This window comes from Pseudorasbora parva, chromosome 6, assembly GCF_024679245.1.
Source record: "Pseudorasbora parva isolate DD20220531a chromosome 6, ASM2467924v1, whole genome shotgun sequence".
NCBI lineage: Eukaryota > Metazoa > Chordata > Actinopteri > Cypriniformes > Gobionidae > Pseudorasbora > Pseudorasbora parva.
In genome coordinates this window covers 24,037,507-24,058,941 of record NC_090177.1, presented here as the reverse complement: position 1 = coordinate 24,058,941, position 21,435 = coordinate 24,037,507, and the positions used below count along the sequence as shown (strand labels likewise).

The 21,435-nt window shown below is 36.5% G+C and overlaps 2 protein-coding genes across 15 annotated transcripts in view; both read left to right on the top strand.

Annotated features, from left to right (window-relative positions):
- Positions 1 to 836: 836 nt before the first annotated feature.
- Positions 837 to 13,207, top strand: emc1 (ER membrane protein complex subunit 1). Its single transcript, XM_067446356.1, is given in 22 exon segments — positions 837 to 946; positions 1,121 to 1,248; positions 2,286 to 2,351; positions 2,429 to 2,522; positions 2,603 to 2,731; positions 2,877 to 3,003; positions 3,542 to 3,697; positions 3,808 to 3,975; positions 4,246 to 4,322; positions 4,324 to 4,495; positions 4,584 to 4,680; positions 5,540 to 5,656; positions 6,399 to 6,598; positions 6,682 to 6,831; positions 8,315 to 8,476; positions 8,554 to 8,673; positions 8,749 to 8,886; positions 8,971 to 9,144; positions 9,221 to 9,431; positions 11,460 to 11,544; positions 11,662 to 11,791; positions 11,957 to 13,207. Coding segments are annotated over 22 exon segments (2,973 nt in total). The 5' UTR covers positions 837 to 854; the 3' UTR covers positions 12,137 to 13,207.
- Positions 13,208 to 13,941: 734 nt separating this feature from the next.
- The window catches only part of ubr4 (ubiquitin protein ligase E3 component n-recognin 4), a 51,627-nt gene continuing 44,133 nt past the window's right edge, over positions 13,942 to 21,435 (top strand). For all 14 annotated transcript variants that reach the window (XM_067446355.1, XM_067446353.1, XM_067446348.1 and 11 more), the window contains exons 1-5: positions 13,942 to 14,075; positions 16,256 to 16,353; positions 16,531 to 16,634; positions 16,739 to 16,868; positions 19,920 to 20,059. In XM_067446355.1, the coding sequence (XP_067302456.1) occupies positions 13,951 to 14,075; positions 16,256 to 16,353; positions 16,531 to 16,634; positions 16,739 to 16,868; positions 19,920 to 20,059 (597 nt within the window). In that variant the 5' untranslated portion in view covers positions 13,942 to 13,950. The remainder of the gene's footprint in view (positions 14,076 to 16,255; positions 16,354 to 16,530; positions 16,635 to 16,738; positions 16,869 to 19,919; positions 20,060 to 21,435) is intronic.

Below are 21,435 nucleotides of genomic sequence, written 5' to 3'. Positions count from 1 at the left end.
AAAGAAATGTAAACATAACAGTCGGGTGAGTAACAAGAGTCGTAGGCTACAAGGTAAAATAACAGTTTGGGTGCAGAAAACAGATAATTGTGCAAACAAACAGTGTAAGTTTGAAATTGTCTTTGTATTGTGCTGCCACCTACTGGCCTAAACAGCACTAGGCGCACTGGACTAGTTAAAATGACAATCAAAAATGCACAAATAATAGGGGTATTGTCAAGCAGGACGAAATCTTATATTGCCTTTTTAGGTGGACATTTACTTACCTTCGACCTGGAAAAACTACATAAATAGAATCGTAATAAGCTTTAAAACCTGAAAGTGGGGTATTTTTTATGGTGTTTCAGGTTCCAAAGCTTTTTATGATTTTATTTAATTCAATTTAATAATTATGGAGTAAAATAAGCATTTCATAATATCGCTCAAATTTTATAACAACTTTTTTTATGATTCTGCTAGATGTATTCGTTAATGAACTGATATTGTACATGACCCAAGAAGCATTTTTTAATCGTAGATACGAGTTTCCTAGTTAAGAATTGGAAATAAAAGCTAAATTTGAATGTGATGAGCTCGTAATAACGACTTCAGAAGTAGGAAGTAGGAAATATACCGATAGCACGTGACAGCAGCATACAGTCATGGTCATAGGCAGCACGGCACGCGAATGCCTGATGTTAATTTGTTGAGCAGCGGTTCACGCAGATACATTTAATTACATTTAAAAATATATATTTTGTATTTCCATAACCTAAATTGAAAGAATACACATATCCCTTTATATTGTTTTATTAAAGGTCAGACTCTTTGGGTCCTTAACCGCATAGCATTGTGGGAGTTGTTCCTCTGCAGCAATGGCTTGGCTTGCAGTCAGATTAGCAATATCTGTGTCTTTATTATATACTGCATCGGCGGTATTTGAAGACCAAGTTGGAAAGTTTGATTGGTATGTAAACGCGATTTGTAGCTGTGTGTTGGTTTTACGTATAATCCATTGTGGGATTTCTGCGACTGTAAAACAGCCGGTACATTAAGCAGGTTGCTGACTGTTGTCAGCTACACCGGGTTGATCTGTCATCATGTGTTAACATCACTCTCAACTCTCTGCGATTTCTTTCAGGAGGCAACAGTTTATCGGCAAGGTGCGTTTTGCCTTGTTTGACACTCATTCTCAAGCGTCTAAAAAGCTCCTGGTGGCAACTGACAATAACGTGTTTGCTTCACTTAATTCAAGGACTGGAGATCTGTGTAAGTCTTTGTGCTCATTTTGCTCATTCATTTCTTATATAGGTTTTGAATACACTTAACATGTCTGACAAAGTGATGCATCAAATACCTTTGGAATATATTCTCCTTTTTTTCTAAAGCACTCGACACGTGCATTTCTTCTCAACAACACAACCCCCAAAATACTATCAAGATATCGAAAATAATTACAAACTTGTTGAAAGAAAAATAAAACTTATGGGGGATTTTTGATTATAACTACTTGATCAAAGATACTGTTTCTTTATGAATATCAAGCAGATTACTAACTCATTTTCTGAATACCAAATGTATTCATCTTAGGTATCTGAATCATAATCCAAATATAGATGGAGAGTTTTGCATTGTGGACGTTAGACTATGCCTACCTAAATGAACTTAATAAATACAAAAACAAGGGTATTTATTTATTTTTTATAATTAGTTCATTTTAAGGCACAATATGCAATATTTTGTATTAAATATCCTTGTGTACTTGCATTATCCCAAATGTTTCCAAGAATGTTTAAATCCAGAGAAATAAGAAATTTTGACCAGGACACTGACCATGTCTGTGTGTCTCCAATCATTGACATCATGCCCGCGTTTCTGGTATTATTTTGTAGAAACCATGGAAACGCCAAAGAAGCTTTTAAATATGATGTGTTTTATTAGACAGGTGAGCAACTGTTTGGGTACATTCATCTACAGAAAACAAATCATTGTTATATAGCTCTATACAGTTAGTCTTATTGTGTAAATATCGTTTACCACAAGTACCATGTTTTACCATGACTAATTTCGATTTAGCTTACTGCAGTGTGCAACAAGTGCCTCATAATAGCGGTAGAGCAAATGCACAGAGTAGCATTATAACATGACTTTCAACACACTCAAGCGGTCGTCTGCGACTTAGTAAAGCTCGGAGAAATCCAGGTTTCATCCAGCTAAGCCTTTGTTTTAAAAAAGCAACCTCTAGCACCGAAAAATTACATTTTGTGGCTTTAGTAGTGTTAGTGAACTCTTTTTAATTCTTGCAGTCTGGCGTCATGTGGATAAAACTGGACCAGAGGGCCATATTGATGCGCTGCTTATGTATGGACAGGGTAAGCATGTAGCGAAAAATGTGTGTACTGTGAAATTGGGCTTTGTTTTTGCCTCTTAAACGGTTGTTGTCTATTAGATGCTGTTGTTGTTGTTGGGAATGGCCGTCTGCTTCGCTCCTGGGAGACTACAGTCGGTGGCTTGAAGTGGGAGGCAGTGCTTGATACTGGAAGGTTGTATTTTGTGTATGTTTTATTGTTACAGTGTTAGGTTTAACTGACGCATCAAACTGAGTGTCCTCTTTTAACCACAGCTTTCAGTCCGCTGCCTTAGTTGGAGTTCATGACTTTGTGAAGTATGTTGCTGTGCTGAAAAAATCAGCAATCTCTCTCCATGACCTTTCAAGTGGCAGTCAAACATGGGTGGAAAATCTACCTGACAGGTGATGAGAAATCTTTGAACAGCTTTTCTTTATATTGCAATTATTACTCATGTAATTAAATTCTCATTGCTGTAAAAATACTCTTTAACTCTGCTTAAGATTAGTTTAAGATTATTATTTTTTTCCATCTTTTTGCATCCTACAGTGACACTGTTCTGTATCAAACTATTTATTCTGGTGGGAATGGACAGGTGTTTGTTTTGGGATTTGTGCCAAACTCCCATATTGTTATTGTTGAATACAAAATTGAAGATGGTGAAATCATGAAGAAGGTATGGAGTTTACAGCACCATTTAATCATATATTAAATTAAAAGTGTGACAGTCAATTCATCTATTATGGCTGTTCTTTTGAAATTTCCACAAAATATTAACTGTTTATAATAATATTAACACTGATAATAATACTAAATGTTTCTTACGCAGCAAATCAGCATATTAGAATGATTTCTGAAGGATCCTGTAACACTGAAAGCTGGAGTAGTGATGCTGAGAATTCAGCTTTGCATCACAGAAATAAATTACATTTTAAAATATATTCAAAATAGAAAACATATTAGAAATAGTATTATTTCACAATAGTACTCTTTACAGTATATTGATAGAATAAAATGCAGTGAGCATAATAACATGCTTTGTGAGCATAAGATTTCTTTCAAAAACAGAAAGATCTTACTGCCACCAAATTTTTGAACGGTAGTGTGTAATGTTCCAATAATACACAAATATAGGAAATCAATTGAGTTTTTTTATTTTTTTAAATAGTGCGATTACATTGTTTCATTATCTATGACACATTTGTTTTTCTTAGAAATCAATTGAAGCCGCATGGATGTCAAGCCTTGAGAACAGCTGCACAGTCATCAGCTCAGGGATCCTAATGTGTGTGGATCAGATCACACAGTCCTTGTACACCCTACCATTGCAGTCTGCAGAACAGACAGAGATGAGACAGATCCACCTCCAGGTGCAGATGTCACTACATGTGCTTTAAACGTACAGTGCTTTCTCAATTTTCTGTTATCTCATGTCTCGCTCTCTCTTTCTCTCTCTTTCTCTCTCTTTTTCTTTTCAAAGACACTAGATTTGGAGGTGGCATCTGGATTCCAACCTATTCTGACATCCACTCAGCCCAGTCCAGCACAACCTCCTCTCGCTGAGTTTATCCTGCAGCTTAGTCCAGATCATCACATCCTGCTGCAGCTCAAAGATGGCCTCATCGCTCCGCTCAGAGACTTCAAACCTGTAAGAACTGATATGTCTCTCTCACATATAAGGGCATGTTCACACCAGGATTCTGAACCAGTTCAAGGAATCAAACTTTTACTGGAATGAAAGGAACATAAACTAAATCAAGTTCTAAACTTTTTGACTAGAGTCGCTGTGTTACTGGGATATTTCGAGGCTCACACCCATAAGTAAATGTTGTTTTCAATCACCCAAAAGAATAGAATGGGACCAGAATGAACAGTATTTGGTTATTTCAAAGTCTAAAGCCCAGTGTTCATATTTCAGTCATATTTGGCTGCTTTTGCTACTTCTGGAGAGAAGACAGTTGCTGCTGTGATGTCCCCAAAGAATGATACTGTGAGTCACATTTAAAAACTCAGAAAACATCTTTCTAAGTGTATACTTCTATAGTAATGGATTGTTGTTGTTACTTAAGGCTTGTAGCATCAACCTGTTCAGTGCTGACACAGGGCGGAGACACCTGGACACCACCATTATCTACCACATGGACCCTAATGGAGGAAAACCAAACAGAGTGAGGACTAATGCTGAAGCATATAAGCTTAAACAATTATATGCCAATCACTTGTGTTGTAGGTCATTTTGGTTTGTCTGTTCTTTAGTTATATGTCCACGCCTTTCTGAAGAAAGATGATTCTGTGGGCTACAGAGTCATGGTGCAGACGGAAGACCTTACACTCACGTTCCTACAGCAACCTGGTATGAATTGCATTATGGAGGATTAGGAGTGCCACAGTTATTTATCAATGTATTAATAACAAATAAATATAAATAAATAAATATAAAAAGTGTATTTAAATGAATTTAATTTCATTTATATATCAAATATACACAAAATAAACACATGCATAAAAATACCTTTTAAAAAAACGTACTTTTTACTAAAAAACGTTTTATTTTAAAAGATTTGCATTTAAAATATTTAATTATTTTCATTCAAATTATTATTAGTTAAATTTTAAGTAAGTTTATTCAAATTAAATAAATAGCTTTAAATAAGGCAATATATTGGTTTGTTAATTTGAAAGTGACTTATTTACTTTTTTATTGTTGAATTCATGTTAATAATGGATTTTAATTGTATTTTTAAGTGTCTCTGCTGGATCTCCATACTATAACTGTAAACAATGATGTTAAATTCAACTATTTATATTTTCAGATAAATATGATGTTATTATATTATTATTAATGATAATTTTTCTTATGAGGTATAAAAAAAAAAGTTGACAGCCTTTTTGATAATTTTCACAAAACTGTATTTACACACAAGTTTTATTCTAGCTTAATGCAACTTTTTTAATTATCAACACTTGAATGTGGATTTCATTAAAAAAGCAACATTTTGAACATTTTTTCACGACTACAATGTGCATAAGCAAAGCTTTTATCGCTAGGGTCTGCTCCTTTCTACCTGTGTTTTGATCCAGAAATGCTTTCGGAACATATATAATAGCGGACCCTTCTGTATTACAGTGAAAACATGCAAGGCCGGCAAATTCTGAATAATTCACAAATAAACAACAAAAGGCAAGGGGTTGATTTGTGTGTTCCCCTGTAGGCAGGGTAGTCTGGATGAGAGAGGAGGCCCTGGCTGATGTGGTCACCATGGAGATGGTTGATCTGCCACTCACTGGAACACAGGCAGAGCTGGAGGGAGAGTTTGGAAAGAAAGCCGGTAAAGTGAAACATAAATGGAAACCATTGATTATGATGTCCTTTTTTGCTTATTACGTATTGTTTATAATCTTATTCTTCCATCCTGTCATTTTGGAGCAATCTGGGTTAAGAAGAGTTAGTTCTTATCTTAAAGTGTCATTTAAATGCTGTTTTACTTAAGATACAATAAAAAAGTAGATAGACTTTTTTTTTTATCCATAAGGAATTTATTGGATCTTGAAAGTTGTCTATATATTTAGAAATACAAGCACCAATTTATTTTTAGGACCTAAACCAAGTACCATAAAATAATATAGAAATGTTAACTTTAAAGTCTAATATTTGTTTAGGTTAAGCCCTATACACATTTTCTAAATATAAGTGTTATGTAAGCCTGTGTTTGTGATGCAAGTCTAATGTGTGTTGTGACATTGCTGCATTTGCTTGCTAAGCCCTAAAAAACCTACTGTCTTACTCATCTGTCCTGTTTTCCATGGCTTGCCATTTCTTTCTGTATTTATTTCTTGCTGTGTTTTCTTTTGCACTTGCTGCCCTCGGATCCAGCCATTCAAGGTAAAGTAGAGAGCTTCCTCTTAATTTAGCTTCTCTTCCTAATCCAGTTTATTTTATGCAATGTCTTTGTCAGTGTCTCTAACTTTTGAACAATGCATTGGCTGAAGAATGTAATGAAAGTAGTGTTACAGCTGACCTTTTTTTTCTTCAATGAATCTTGACAGTTATCATGATCTCGTTGCTTGCAGATGGGCTGTTACCCATGGTTCTCAAGCGCCTCTCTTCCCAGTTTATCCTGCTGCAGGCCTGGATGGCCCACCTCTGGAAACTCTTCTACGATGCCCGGAAGCCTCGCAGCAGTGTGAAGAATGAAGTCACCATAGACACACTTTCTCGCGATGAGTTTAACCTGCAGAAGATGATGGTGATGGTGACTGCCTCTGGAAAGGTACGTTCAGAAAGCACAGATGTTGTTTTGTCCTTTTAGCTGTCCTGCTGGTAAACGTAAATCTGTTGTTGATTTTTACACAGCTCTTTGGCATCGACAGTAAATCAGGAACCATTTTGTGGAAACAGTATTTAGAAGACATCCAGCCCAACTCCGTTTTCAAGCTCATAGTGCAAAGGACCACTGCCCATTTTCCACATCCTCCTCAGTGCACACTTCTTATTAAAGACAAGGTAATATTTTGCAGTTCGTTTTGTATGGTCTGATGCTGTTTATTTGCTTGCTTGTTTACTTGTTTGTGCAGTTGTTTGCTAGTTTTTTTTATTTGATTGCTTGTTTAAAAGTTTGCTTGTTTTTTTACCCATTTGTGTAATAGTTTACCAATTAGATTTACTCACCCTCAAGAGTATATGACATTTTCTTTCAGACAAATACAATTTAAATATCCTGGCTCTTCCAAATTTTATAATAGTAGTGAATAGCAGTCCAAAATTTGAACCATAAAAAGGGCATCCATCAATTATAAAAGTAACCCAAACGGGTCAGGGGTGTTAATAAAGGCCTTCTGAAAGCGAATCGATGGGTTTTATAAGAAAAGTATCCATATTTAACATGTTATAAATAGGGCTGGGCGATAAAACGATAACGATAATTATCACGATATAGTTTTCCTTGATAAAACAATAACAACAGTTCAATAAATTCTCGATATAATGCTTACGCGTTATGCGTAGTGCTGCGCATGCGTATTGCCGACCGGGGTGCTGCACGCGCTGTTGTTTACGGTCAGTGGCTGACAGGCTTGGAGGATAGGAGTGAAGTGGAGCGATAAAAATGAACAATAGTGCAGAAAATGCAGAGCTCACGACCAGCTCGGAGGACACAGATATCGTTGACAAGTTAATTCGCTCAACTTCACTTGCAAGCTAACGCTACCAAACTATAATCACTAAAACATCGGACTTGTACATCGCTATCATAATTGTTTGTCTTTGGTGATGTATTAATGACTCAGAATCGCATGTATCAAAAGAGAAATAATTTCATCCGATGTTTAAAATGAATAAAATACAAATACTGAACTTTGCTCTCTCCCTATTTTTATAGTAAAATATCTAACTTCCGGCGACTGCTCTCTCTCTCTCTCTCTCTCTCTCTCTCTCTCTCTCTCTCTCTCTCTCTCTCTCTCTCTCTCTCTCTCTCTCTCTCTCTCTCTCTCTCTCTCTCTCTCTCTCTCTCTCTCTCTCTCTCTCTCTCTCTCACTCTCTCACTCTCTCACTCTCTCACTCTCTCTCACTCTCTCTCTCTCTCTCACTCTCTCTCTCTCTCTCTCTCACTCTCTCACTCTCTCTCTCTCTCTCTCTCTCACTCTCTCACTCTCTCACTCTCTCACTCTCTCACTCACTCACTCACTCACTCACTCACACGCACACACATACATACACACATACATACATACATACATACATACATACATACATACATACATACACACATACATACATACACACATACATACATACATACATACATACATAAACCCATATCTTTTGGCTTCAGAAGGCCAGTACATTTTCCATGGGATAATTTTCCTTTTTAGGTGAACTATCCCTTTAAGGTGTCTGTGCATTTGTTTATTTTATTTTTCTATTCGGTTGCAATATTGATATTGTATTACTTTTTTGTGCTAAATTTAAAAATGGACTGTATTTATAGGACACGGGTCTTGGAAGCCTATATGTCTTCAATCCTATCTTCGGCAAGAAGAGTCATATAGGTGTCCCTGCTTTACCCCGACCTGTGCTTCAGACCCTGCTGCTACCTGTCATTGACCAGGACTATGCTAAAGTCCTTCTTCTTATTGACGATCAGTACAAGGTAGGTATTCGTCCTTCTGACAAACCTTCTGTGTTCCTAGCAGAATGTTAACCCATTTATTTTATTTTCTCTTTCAGGTCACAGCATTCCCATCTACTAAAAATGTTCTACAGCAACTTCAAGACACAGCGTCTTCTATATTCTTCTACCTAGTGGACTCCAGTCAGGGAAAGCTGTCGGGTTTTCGTCTGCGCATGGTGAGCATTCATTCAGTAGGCCTACAGAAAGAAAGCACTTTTGGTGCTGGTGTTCATACGTTTTTTTCCCTTCAGGATTTGTCTACAGAGCTGATCTGGGAGGTGGTCATCCCCACTGAGGTGCAGAAAATAGTGGCCATCAAAGGAAAGCGTGCAAATGAACATGTGCATTCCCAGGGCAGAGTGATGGGGGATCGAAGTGTACTTTACAAGGTACTGCTGACCTTTATGACTGCTCTTGTTTTCCAAATGAGAACACATTTCTAATCTTGCATCCTGTCTTTTTTTCATCTGCAGTATCTAAACCCTAATCTCTTGGCTGTGATAACGGAAAGCACAGACACTCATCAGGAGCGCAGCTTTGTTGGAATCTTCCTGATTGATGGTGTGACTGGCCGTATTGTTCATGAGGCAGTGCAGCGGAAGGCCAGAGGACCTGTTCACTTTGTCCACTCTGAAAACTGGTTGGTGGTAAGTACACATGGTTATCTAGATTAGATATTACTTGTGCAGAGTTTAAGACTATGTTTTGTTTTCTTCCATATAGTATGTGTACTGGAACTCCAAGTTTCGTAGAAATGAGTTTTCTGTGTTGGAGCTCTTTGAGGGAGCAGAGCTTTATAACAGCACAGTATTCAGCTCCCTGGACAGACCACATCCACCTCAGGTGCTGCAGCAGTCGTACATCTTTCCTGCACCCATAAGCACTTTGGAGGCCACACTTACAGAAAAAGGCATCACCAGCCGACACCTTCTTGGTTAGTATCGAGCATATAGCGCAATTCACAATTATTTTCATGTTATTGCTGATTGATATTTATATATTTATCCTACTTTGTTTTAAAAAAATAAAACACTAAAGTGTAAATTTAGGCATCACAACATTCATTTCCTATTGTACAGAATGAAACATGAATAACATTTCCTTTTAAGATCTGCTATAATAATAATAAGTATATTTTATAAAGTGCCTTTCTACAAACTCACGGTCGCTTTACAATATTAAAAGAAGTGAACATGACAGCAGACATATAAACATATACAGATATACTGAGTGTACAAAACAACATGCATAACATGAAGTAGATCATGAGGTTAGGAATTATAAAAACCTTGTGAAAAAAATGTGTAATCTTGTGAGGCTGCGAATGTGTTGGTGAATGGAATTCTAAAGTGTGGGTACAGAAGATACTAGTTTGTGCAATGGGACCAGAAATAGACTATATTCAGAGGACCTAAGGGTGTGTTCACATATGGGATGTTTGGTTCAATTAAAACGAACCCTGGTGCGATTGCTCTGTTAGGTTCATTTGACCAAGTGTGAACAGATCTTCATTTGTGTGTAAAGGAGGGCTTCCTGTTGCTGGTTTGACTCCTTCACACATTATAAGACTTCACAAGTTCTCAGCTGGGCAAAATACACACATACAACAAGCACATTTATCCCAGGACACATCATTGTTTTGGATGTTCTCTAAATAGGCAATAGTCATAAAAGCCGACCAATCAGGTTGTGATCGTATCTCTATGCCTTTAGGTTTGTTCTGCGTTCCTGTTTGTGCTGTGTTCCAGTTTATTTTTTATTATGCCCTTCACTTGCTAACTTCCCTTCGCCTCGTTCACTCGGATGTGTGTAATTTCTTACGTTGCATGAGTGCACTGTTTGCCCAGCCCACTACTGGCGGAACCTTTGCAATGGACTGAACTGGAACGCCCTAAGCCCATGATCACTTGGAATCCATTGACTCATTATTTATTTTTTGAATCAAATTTGAATCATTTGAATTGTTTAATGCAGCATTCTATATGTATATAGGTGTGTTTGGGTTGTTTAAAAATAATTAAAATATCATAGAGTTGTTTGTGGAGGGGTAAATAAAATGTGATATGCGTTGACGTCACAATCGTGTTGCATTGTGGTATATGAAGCTGCCTGAAGTGTACATATAAAGCAGACTCGCTCCCTCTGTCAAAATCGAGGGAGCAAGGGTCTGTCCATATAAAATTCCTTTGCCCTCTTCACGAAGTGGAACACACTTCAAAATGGTGGTGAGGATTCCCCCGAAGGGAAGTGCTTAGGGAAGTTCGCAAGTGTGTGTCTAATAGTGGAGTGGAACTGGTATATTTAGGTTCAGTGATAAATGCCAATCTGATTGCTAACCGGACCTGGTCTAAAATATTTTTTTGGGGGGTGGGGGGTTTGGTCTGGACCAAACTACAAGTGTGAAACGCCTTAAGTGTGTAGACAGGGTAGTACTAGACATGAATGATGTCAGAAATATACAGGGAGCAAGACCATGGAGGGTTTTGAACATGATAAGAAGTATCTTGTATTGAAAATGGAAGCGAAAGGGTAGCCACTGTAGTCTGCATAAAACCGGAGTAATATGGGGAGATTTCTTGGTATATGTGAGGATTCTGGCTATAGAGTTCTGAATATATTTGAGCTTATTTATTGTTGTAGTGTGGGTAAGCCAAATAAGAGAGAATTGCAGTAGTCTTCTGAGAAGTAATGAAAGTATGGACTAGGGTCTCCGCATCATTGATATTTAAACAAGCAGCGTTAAAAGGACGTAAAACAAACTATTTCAAATGCCAACAGGCAAATTTGGTAAGAGAATCAAAAATGATGCTCAGGGTTTCAACAGTGGTGGAAGGTTGAACCAGGAAACCAGTAATAGTAACTTTTAGAGAGTTCATTTAAATTAATATCTTAAAGATAAAAGTCTTAAGACAAAGATCAGCATTCTCTTAGTAAGTTTTGGGTGTTACTTCTTTCTTTACAGTGGGGATGCCATCAGGCAACATTTTATCCTTACCAAAGATGTTTCTGGACCCACGGAGACCAGAGTTGGTTTCAGAACAGAGTCGGTGGGTACTAATATTTACTTACTATGTTGAAAAAATGTCACGCACATGATTTAGTCTTTGATTTTACTAATTGCTTGCTGAGTAACCAAGTTGAACAATGATTGTGCCACTATTTAGGGAGGAAAACCTCATACCATATGCTCCAGAAATGCCCATTCGTACAGAGTGGTTTATAAACTACAACCAAACTGTGTCAAGAGTTAGGGGAATCTACACTGCTCCCTCTGGCCTGGAGTCTACCTGTTTGGTAAGAGTAATTGTTTAGTTGATTTTTTTTTTAATTTCACAGTACTAAATAACTTTTTGTTGATATGATTAGTCCTAATTTAAGCTCTGGATATCCATGTCATTGTTCTTGCCATTATACATAGTTACTTGTATAACATTTCCAATTAATTTCTTTACCCTATAGGTGGTTGCGTACGGTCTTGACATCTACCAGACCAGAGTATTCCCCTCCAAGCAATTTGATGTCCTTAAGGATGACTATGACTATGTATTAATCAGCAGTGTACTCTTTGGCCTCTTCTTTGCCACCATGATCAGCAAACGTCTAGCAGAAGTAAAACTGCTGAACAGGGCATGGCGATAAGACTCATCCTAATGGCCTGTTGACTTCACTCTCGCCCTCACTGCAATGTGGTTGACACATTGATGGCAGGAGACTAGCTGGTGACCGTGTCAAAACTGCAAGATCATTTGATAAGCTTGGTGTATTTTTGCAACCAGCTGTCTTGGGGATCTTGTGGTGTCTTGAGTGTAAGTGCATAGATGGCCATGATAGTTTTTTTCCCCTTTTCAGAGATGTAATGGTGTAGGTCTTATTTTTTCTCCCATCGAACAGTTCACTGTCTAATTTGTTAATTTATTGTGCCTTTCGGGGTAACAACTCATGTGATTTAAAGGTAGACTCGCCTAATATAACAAATTAACTGTCTTATTTTTATTTTTTTCATTTTAGATTTAATTAAGTAAGTCTTGAGTCTGCCTTTCGAAGAGACTGAAGGATGAATTGATGTATTAATATTGAGGAAGGGTTATTGCAAAGGGACTGCCATTTTTATTTAAATTGATCAAAACTTTGAATCATGTGATTTGGTTTTAAATTAATTAAAGTAGTATTATTATGATCTGCTGAGCTGAGAATATACTGCCTCATTTCATGTACAGGATTTGAATGGACAAGCACTAGTGCTCATGAGAACTGTGATATTTCAAGAGTCAAGACATTTAGATAATTTTCTCCTGTACATTAATGGAAGGTTCTGCATAGGAAGAGTTTGGATAATCTTTTGTAGTTCTTTTAGGGTATGTCAAATGCACTGGATGGTTTGGAGCCATGTTCTTACTTGATATATTTATGAGCAAGATCCTATTATGCCATATCATACTTTGATTTCAACTCATACACATGCAAATCCTTGTAATTTTACTATTGTGCAGAATGTTTTTATTCTTTTGTTCATAAATAGGCCTGTTTATATACTTAATTTTGAAAGCATCCCCTCTGCTGCAAATTAATGATGTCAGACAAAATGAGTTTAATAATATTTATAACAAAAGGATAGATAGAGTTAAGTTGGTAACAAACCTAATGCTTTTTTTAAATATGCATAAATTATTTGTTCTTTTCCCCCAAACAGTAATAAAAGATATCCCCTTCCTAATTGTTAATGCGTGAATTGTTTTGAAAATGTATTGAAGTTAGAACTGCTACAATTGTGGATAGTACAGGTAACCTTTGAAATACTTTGGGTGATCATTAAAGGGATAGTTCAGCCCCCCAAAATAAATCTGTTACTGTTTACTCACCCTTATGTTGCCACAAACCTGACTTTCATCCTGTGGAACAAAATATATTTTGAAGAATGTTGATAACCAATGCAATGATTTTGAGTGATTTTAAAAGTATAGCAAAAAATTATACTTTAAAAGTAAAACAAATACTGACATGTTTATATTCACCACGTTGACAACGAGATGTTAGGCAGAATGACAGCCTCAGTCACTATTCACTTACATTGCCTCTATTATTCCTTATATAATTAAATTGAATAGTGACCGACGCTCAGTCTGCTTATAATTTCCTTTTGGGTATTATTAAAATGAAATACAGGTTTGGAAATACATGATGACAGAATTTTATTTTTGGGTGTCCCTTTAAGTAAACATTTCCTCATCTGTGTGGCGACTGTTGTAAATAAATACAAGATACGATTTTAAGCTTACGAGTAAAAACTGTCCATCAGTCCTATGTTTTTCTTCCTTAGAAGGTTACTACGTGCTCACATTATGACATAACACACATACACAAGACTTTTCATGGTTATCTCTGACGACAGTTCCTGTTATCTGGCGTCTGATTAACCTCATTTCCGCTTTTGGATTCTAATAGAGTATCTCAAGATGGCGTCGAGTGGAGGAGATGGAGAACCTGAGTGGACCGCAGCCGTACGGCCACTTTTATCAGCGTCCTACACGGCTTTCGAAACGAAAGAGCTACCTCAGCTTATAGGATCCATCATAAACAGGTTAGACGAGGGCTTGTTTGTTGAGTTGGCCCGTGCAGGGCTGAAATAAACTGTTGAGTGACTCTGCATTAGCTGTGATGCTATGGCAGCACCGAGGCTGTGTCTCAAAACCTAGTCAGCTGACTACCTTGACAGCATTTCGGGGAATTATGAGAGGGTTTGGGCCGTGCCCATTGCGCACACGAAGGTCCAAAATGCTGTCTAAAACACGTTCCAAAGAATAAAAAAAAAGACGCGCATGTTATGCCTAAAAGTGATCTCTACTTAGCCAGCTCGTTTGGTTTTGAGACACCTGGAGTGTTACTGTGTGTGCATTTACAGTAGCAGATACATCAGATTCTGCTTCATCATCAGGCCTGAGATCCATTCTCAAGGCTAATATAACCGGCCCGAATTATACTTTAACACTGCTGATTACTTATAATGAACCCACATAAGCCCACGACATGTAACCATAAATAAAGTGATGTTATATTTGTGTCGGAAATGAATGAACTGACACCGAATGAGCTTGTTAGCCTCCCTCGATTAACCCTAAACAAAGCTAACGTTAGTTAGCTTGCTAGCCACTGTCAAGAGTTACTCATAAGCGTCCCTTTAAAATGTCAACCAAATAAACCTTCATCTGTCAGTCAGTGGAAACCCCATTAGTCCCAGTTATTGGAAGTTTTAATTGTAGTCGGTTCAAATTAATGCATATGGGGGTGTGCCTGCTAACTAGCCAGCTATGACTTAGCAGCTGGTGCTAGTGTTGATGATGGATCACTAATTATGAATTAGCCTATTTTGGTTAACAAATAAACGTCGATATTCTCTGTTTTAGTTGGTTGTGGGGTTAGCTGTCCATTTCAAAAACTTATTGGCCATCTCAAAAGCTTGTTTTGTTGGTGTAAATATCTGTACTGTCATCGAAGTTTCGTTTTCACAGAAAGAGTGGCGTGCGCAAGTAAACAAATCACCGTGTGTGTCATTTAACGCTTGATTAAACACTGATCTGACTACGAGCCAAACAACTGTATGACCTTTAAAATAAACAGTAAACATACCGAATTCAATGTGTGATTTTTTTTTTTAAACGTTAACTGTTGTCTTTTTGTTTTGTCGGTATTCATTATTAGCTAAGTGCAACTTAACCAGTCAAAAGTGAAAGTAGTACGACTGAGCTGCCAACCTATACTGGACTAAACCTGTTTATGTTAGTAGTTTAATAATGATTGAGTCAAACTATTGCAGTTTAAATTATGTTACTGTACCATATGTCTGTATTAATCTGTCTGGATTCAGAACATTTAATGTGCTCTGTATGTATGTTGTTTGCTGACATCAGTGTATTTGTTCAAAAATAAAGTTTATTCCCAATGGAAATGTATAAATGTATATAAAAACCTAAAGCTTAAAAGGAATTGTATTTGTATAGTAGTACAAACCAGTGTTATTGTTTATCCATTAAAAAAATACATTTTGTTAAAGTAAATCTGAAATATAATAATCAAATAATATCAAAGCTTAAATAAAAATAGGTGTTGCCTTAACAACTAACTGTAATAAAATAGGTTTAAGTTGTAGTATTAACATTTTTTTAAAAAAATGTAGCATAATAGAAATATATACAAAACAACATTACTAAAACTAAATTAAGCTATATATATAAAAATATATATATATTAAAAAGCTAATTTAAAATATGAAATTCTATAATATTATATACATAACACTCCTACAAACTGGGCAATTATTAAACACAGCACCAATGCACCGTAAACACTTTTTAATGATGTTTATGTATGTTGTAGTTTTACACAAATTAGAAACTTTGATGTTGCTTTCATGTAAGCATTCAGTGTGTCAGATAATTCATACTAAAAAGATTATTTTGAGCTTTTGAATTTGTTTTTCAATTTTTATTTCTAACTAGTTGTTACATGCTTGCTATTAAGACAACTTTATAAGGTTATCTGTGAGAGAGTCATAGATTTCTTAGAGTCCTTTAGTCCAGTCTGGCAGCATTCTGATATGTTACTCTGACATTCTTAAATTCATGTTGGATAATGCAGTTCTGCCTTACATTTGATCTCATTACATACCTGAGGTCTCTTGGAAATGTCGCATTACACAAGTAAAATGAATTGCAAACTGCAATTTACATTGATTATAACCGTTTTCCTCCTCTTTTTTTATAGTGAATCTGAAATTCTTCACCATGACAAACAGTATGAGCCGTTCTACTCCTCTTTTGTGGCACTGTCTGCACATTACATCACCACTGTTTGTGGACAAAGTATGTCAAATTTCAATATTTTGTTCTAAAACTATAATTTCCTTAATTTCTAGCTGAAATACACCATATGTTTTAGCGGAATATAGCCATACTCAGAATTATTCTTCCCGTTTTAAATTGCTTTTATCATTTCTTCTTTACTATTATTTTACTAACAGTTTTTCTGTCACGTTTTAGTCCCCAGAAATCAGCTGCTGTCAGTAGCTGCAGCATGTAAAGTATTGATTGAATTCTCATTACTGCGTCTGGAGAATCCTGATGAAGCATGTGCAGTCTCTCAGGTCAGACATGCTCCTTTTGATCAGAACATGGTGTGCATCCTGTCTCTTTGAATAAGAAGAGCATTTTCTTATAAACTAACTTTCTTTCTCTTTCCGCTCCAAAGAAACACCTGATCCTCTTAATAAAAGGCCTTTGTACTGGCTGCAGTCGATTGGATCGGACAGAGATCATCACCTTTACTGCGATGATGAAGTCGGCCAAACTTCCACAAACTGTCAAGACACTTTCTGATGGTAAGAGCCGTTTTAAATTGTCATAGTCCTGTGTTACCAGATAAATGAGATGTCAAGACATGTAAATGGGTTTCACCCTAAACATGTTTGCTGTGGTCCAAGTTCAAGCGCATTTGTTTTAAGTCAATTTTTTAGAAATAATTTGGTGGCATTGGCCCTCATTTATCAATCTTGCGTAGAAACGGGCATATATGTTAGTGTAAGATTATGCTTACACTCCTCTCACCGCGTGATTTATGAAGCTGTGCGCACCTCTGCAATCCAGGTGTACGCAATACCTGCCCTACACACGGAAGACGGCAAAGAAGCGAAACTTCTCCGACGTGGAGATCGGGCGCGCTCAATCATCTTACTAGTCCACTAGTCAGGGCACTGATTAAGACATAAGTCAATGGGCTGACTCCCTGATCAGTGCCCTGACTACAGAACTAGTGAGATGATTGAGAAGCGCCCATCGAGCCGATCACCAGGGAAGTGGCAAAAAGCGAAATTGTTTTATTTGGGAGTTTAAAGAGTGGGATTAAAGGCACCCACAAAAACAAAATATGGACCTAAATTACGAGTGTGGGGGTTGAGAAGTGCACTCCAGCAGTTTTAAATAGCAGTTTGGATGAGAAATTATCACAATGCATTATTTTACAGAACAATGATTTTGAAATTAGCATTTAATGTCGTATCACGGCACATGTAGGTAGGCTATTGGGGTGTACGATAGTGATGATGATGTGATGTGGAGTACCATTCATTCACATTAATAATTGCTTGACAATTTGTAAGATTCTTATTATTATTATTATGATTTTTATTATTAATGACGCTTATTGTTATTTAAAAGAAGAATGTTGTTATTATTTATTTTATTATTATTATTATTTAAAAGAAGAAGAATGTCAATTTTATTATTTTGACAGTCTGAATTATTTTCAGTCCCAGTCCGTGCTCAGCTGCCGGGCGTAACCCTGAACCGTCAGGTTAAGCGCACAGGCTCGCAGCTGGATGAATACATGCCTACAAATCAAATGCTTGGTATCACACAAATTAAACATTTACGTCCATGTTGCACAAAAATAAACCCTGAAGTTTATAATTACTATGTTCTTGTTTTTTGTTTTTTTACAGTGGGTTATAATATAGGCCTAACATATCTTTGTCAGTGCGTTTTGTGGTGTTATTGTTTTCCTGCGCATTTTCGCACTAACTCAAACGTGTGTACACCACCTCCTGAGCTGGCATAGGATTTGAGCGTGCCGTACGCCAACGTCCATATTGATAAATCTCAAAGTACGCAAGGTGTACGCTGGAAATTTGGTGTACGCACTTTTGATAAATGAGGGCAATTATGTGCAGTAGAGTGAACGACACTTGGGTTTAGTGTATGTGCATTGCATAAAAGCGTCTTTCTGCTACTTGCAAATGGACTCAGAGAAGAAAGCCCCTACATGTAGTCTCTGGTTGGGTACCCCAGTATGACAGCTATCACATTACCAGTTTTTCATGCAAACCGTACCCCGCTTTGAGCTAAACTGACACTGAAAGCACCCTAAGGCATATGAAATGCCTTGCTTGGGGTAATGACCTGTTTTTCTGGATGTAATCTCTGTGGTTTGGATATAGAGCCAGTGCTGGAGGATGGGAATATACAGCAGCTGTGTTTTGTTGTGTTTAATGATGAGCCTCTTGCTTGTAATTTCAATACAGCTGCTCAGAAGTAAACAATTTGAGGTGGTGAAGATGTTTCATTGGTAGGATTTTCATGTTTGCTTTGCCTTTTACTTTGTAATTAAAGGAGATCCCAGTGGGGAAATACATTACTGCAATTCCACTGTTGTACTTCACAGTAAAACTTTGTTAGACAAAATTGATTTGTGATTAAAAATATCTAATTTGCTTCCCATTGAAGCTGCAAAAAATTCCCTCTTGAGAAGAGATGTTTAGAAATTAGGTTAATTGAGCAATTTCTGGAGCACTTCAAACAGGCGTCTTCCATGTGGGTGACAGTGGGAAAAGGGGTTTTTGAGGGACATTCCAATGTCATATGACTTCAAAACAGCACATCTCTGGCTACCTTAATGCCTGCTCTTTTAATTTCCATAGTGCAATTTATTGTCATTTTTTTCAGAATAACAAGGAAATTAGTAGAAATGAATTGTTGCTGTATAGCAACTGTGTACAATGGAGGGTAAAGGGAGCAGAACGAAAATAGGATACTTTTTTGGTAAATGATCAGTTTAGACAAAATATGTATTGAGCATACACACGAAGGGGTAGAGGATCTGTAGAATTTTAGGATTTCAGGTTCCAATAGTGTGCAATTCTGCTGGGTCAAATTCCATGGACAGATTCCCAAGGTGCTGTGCTGTTGCAGTTCATTCATGTCTCGCATTGCTGATGCAGAGCTGGCGGTACCCTCATGTGTCATAACTAAATTTGTCCCCTTTACAGCCTGTCATCTGCTATACATGATAATTAATGAAGCATCATTTTCTTGCGTGTCTGTTTTCATCATCTCATTTTTTTATTTGTGGCTAATAATAAAGCTCTCTTATGAGTTTTAATTAGTTTGGTGCAAGTCAGAAGGGAGCTGTTCTGTTTAGTAATTGCATTCTTTAATATAACAAATTACTATGGCATTCTTTTAGCATGTTGATTTAATACTATTATTATTTACTTTTTTAAATGTACATTTGATTATATGTAATTTTTCTACTGCAGCATTGTCCATTTGAGGGCGGTTCTCAGGAAATATTTTTATATGATTTTATTCAAATAATTTGAATAATTAAACAATGCATCATGGAAGTAAATTTCATTTCAATTGATTGACTGCCCTATAAATAAATCATTAATTTTGAATTTGTCCAAAAAATAACATCCTTTGTGACACAGTTCAGTCCATTGCAAAGCATTGTCTTATCTGAGTCTATTAACCTTTTTTCCTTGTGTGACTGCCAGTATAGTAGAAGGAGGAAGCTTTGTTTTCCAGAATAGTTAACTCAAAGATGATATTCTGTCTGCTGATATTCTGCAATCATCTTTGCTCTTGTTTACCAGTGGAGGACCAGAAGGAGCTTCCTTCCCCTGTTAACCCCGAACTCAGACATAAAGAAGTCCAAATGAACTTTTTCAATCAGCTGACGTCAGTGTTTAACCCTGACATTACCGTGCTGGCCTCTCCATCCGTTCACATGCAGGTTAGTTAATAAGATAATTCTTTCAATTGAGTTCACAATGGCTATGTGTTTACATGGACACTTTTTGTTACTTTGATAAATCTGAACGTAGTGTTTACATGAATGGTAAATAAAAATTATTGCGTTTGTGCATGTTTATGTATATATATTAGGGATGCAACAATCAATCAATCAACTTTATTTATATAGCGCTTTTACAATCACGATTGTGTCAGCTTCACAGTGTCAAACAGGACAATATTGCAAGCAAAATTAGAACTGGCTGTACAGTCATTCTGGAGAAAATAGTGATGTTATCAGCTTATTTTAATTTATCATATAGTGACAATGACAATACGGTTTGTTCACGGTTCAATACATACCTCGGTTTTTAACCTTTTTTTTCGTTTAGTTTTTTTGCTATTCTATTATTAGGCGATAGGAACAGAAAGAGGTTGAGGAGAATGTTTTTATTGCAATACTTTCTTTATTTTACTTAAAAGACTTAGAAAAACCTTACTTAAACTTAGAACTTTACTTAAAAAACCCATGTACACATTCTTAGTGTATTGTGTAATATAAAATAAATAGATATAAAGATTTACAGTGGCAGCTCAGATATGTACACCAGCATTTAAGTATGAATTTGAATGAATAAATGCAAAATTAAAACATTACATAGTCTTCAATATAAAATATACATTGATTAAAAGTTATTGTATTAAAGTTATTTTTTATTATTATTCAAGAGCAGTGAGGGATTTTTCTCTTTGTCTTTTGTTGTTTTATTAACATAATTTTAGAGGTGAATTTACTTTTACTTTCACACGCAATTTTACTTTCACTTTAGACATAACCGACTTTTGTTTGTGTTAACTTTGTGTGTATTTGACTGTGTTAGCACAGTAAGACTACTTATTCCAATAATCCCGTGTTTGTTGTCAGGCTTTTAGTGCGCACGCTCAGCGCATGTAAAACAGTGCATAAGCACGCAAATTAAATGTTTAACTGGCAAGGATTTAAAACGCATTCAAATAATGAACTTTCGTGATTGTGAATAGATATGTTCAGTGAGTATAACTCTCTGACACTAGCATTTCAAGCGTGGCTAAACAGCGACACTCAAACAGAGCCAAAATGTACAGAGAAATATTTAAAACAGAGAGAAATAAAAATAATGAATGAAATGCAAAACCGGAAAAACGCAATTCACAAGCGCGTATTGAACCGTTAATGCTGTACCTAATGGTGCAATATTATATTGAGAATTGTGGCAACCCTATATATATATCTCTCTCACCAGCTTGAAATTAGAATTGATAATTGCTCTTTTGTCATGCACAAACTGCATGAATAGAGTTTTGCTGTTGCCGCCTATTCACCATCCTCCTATGGTT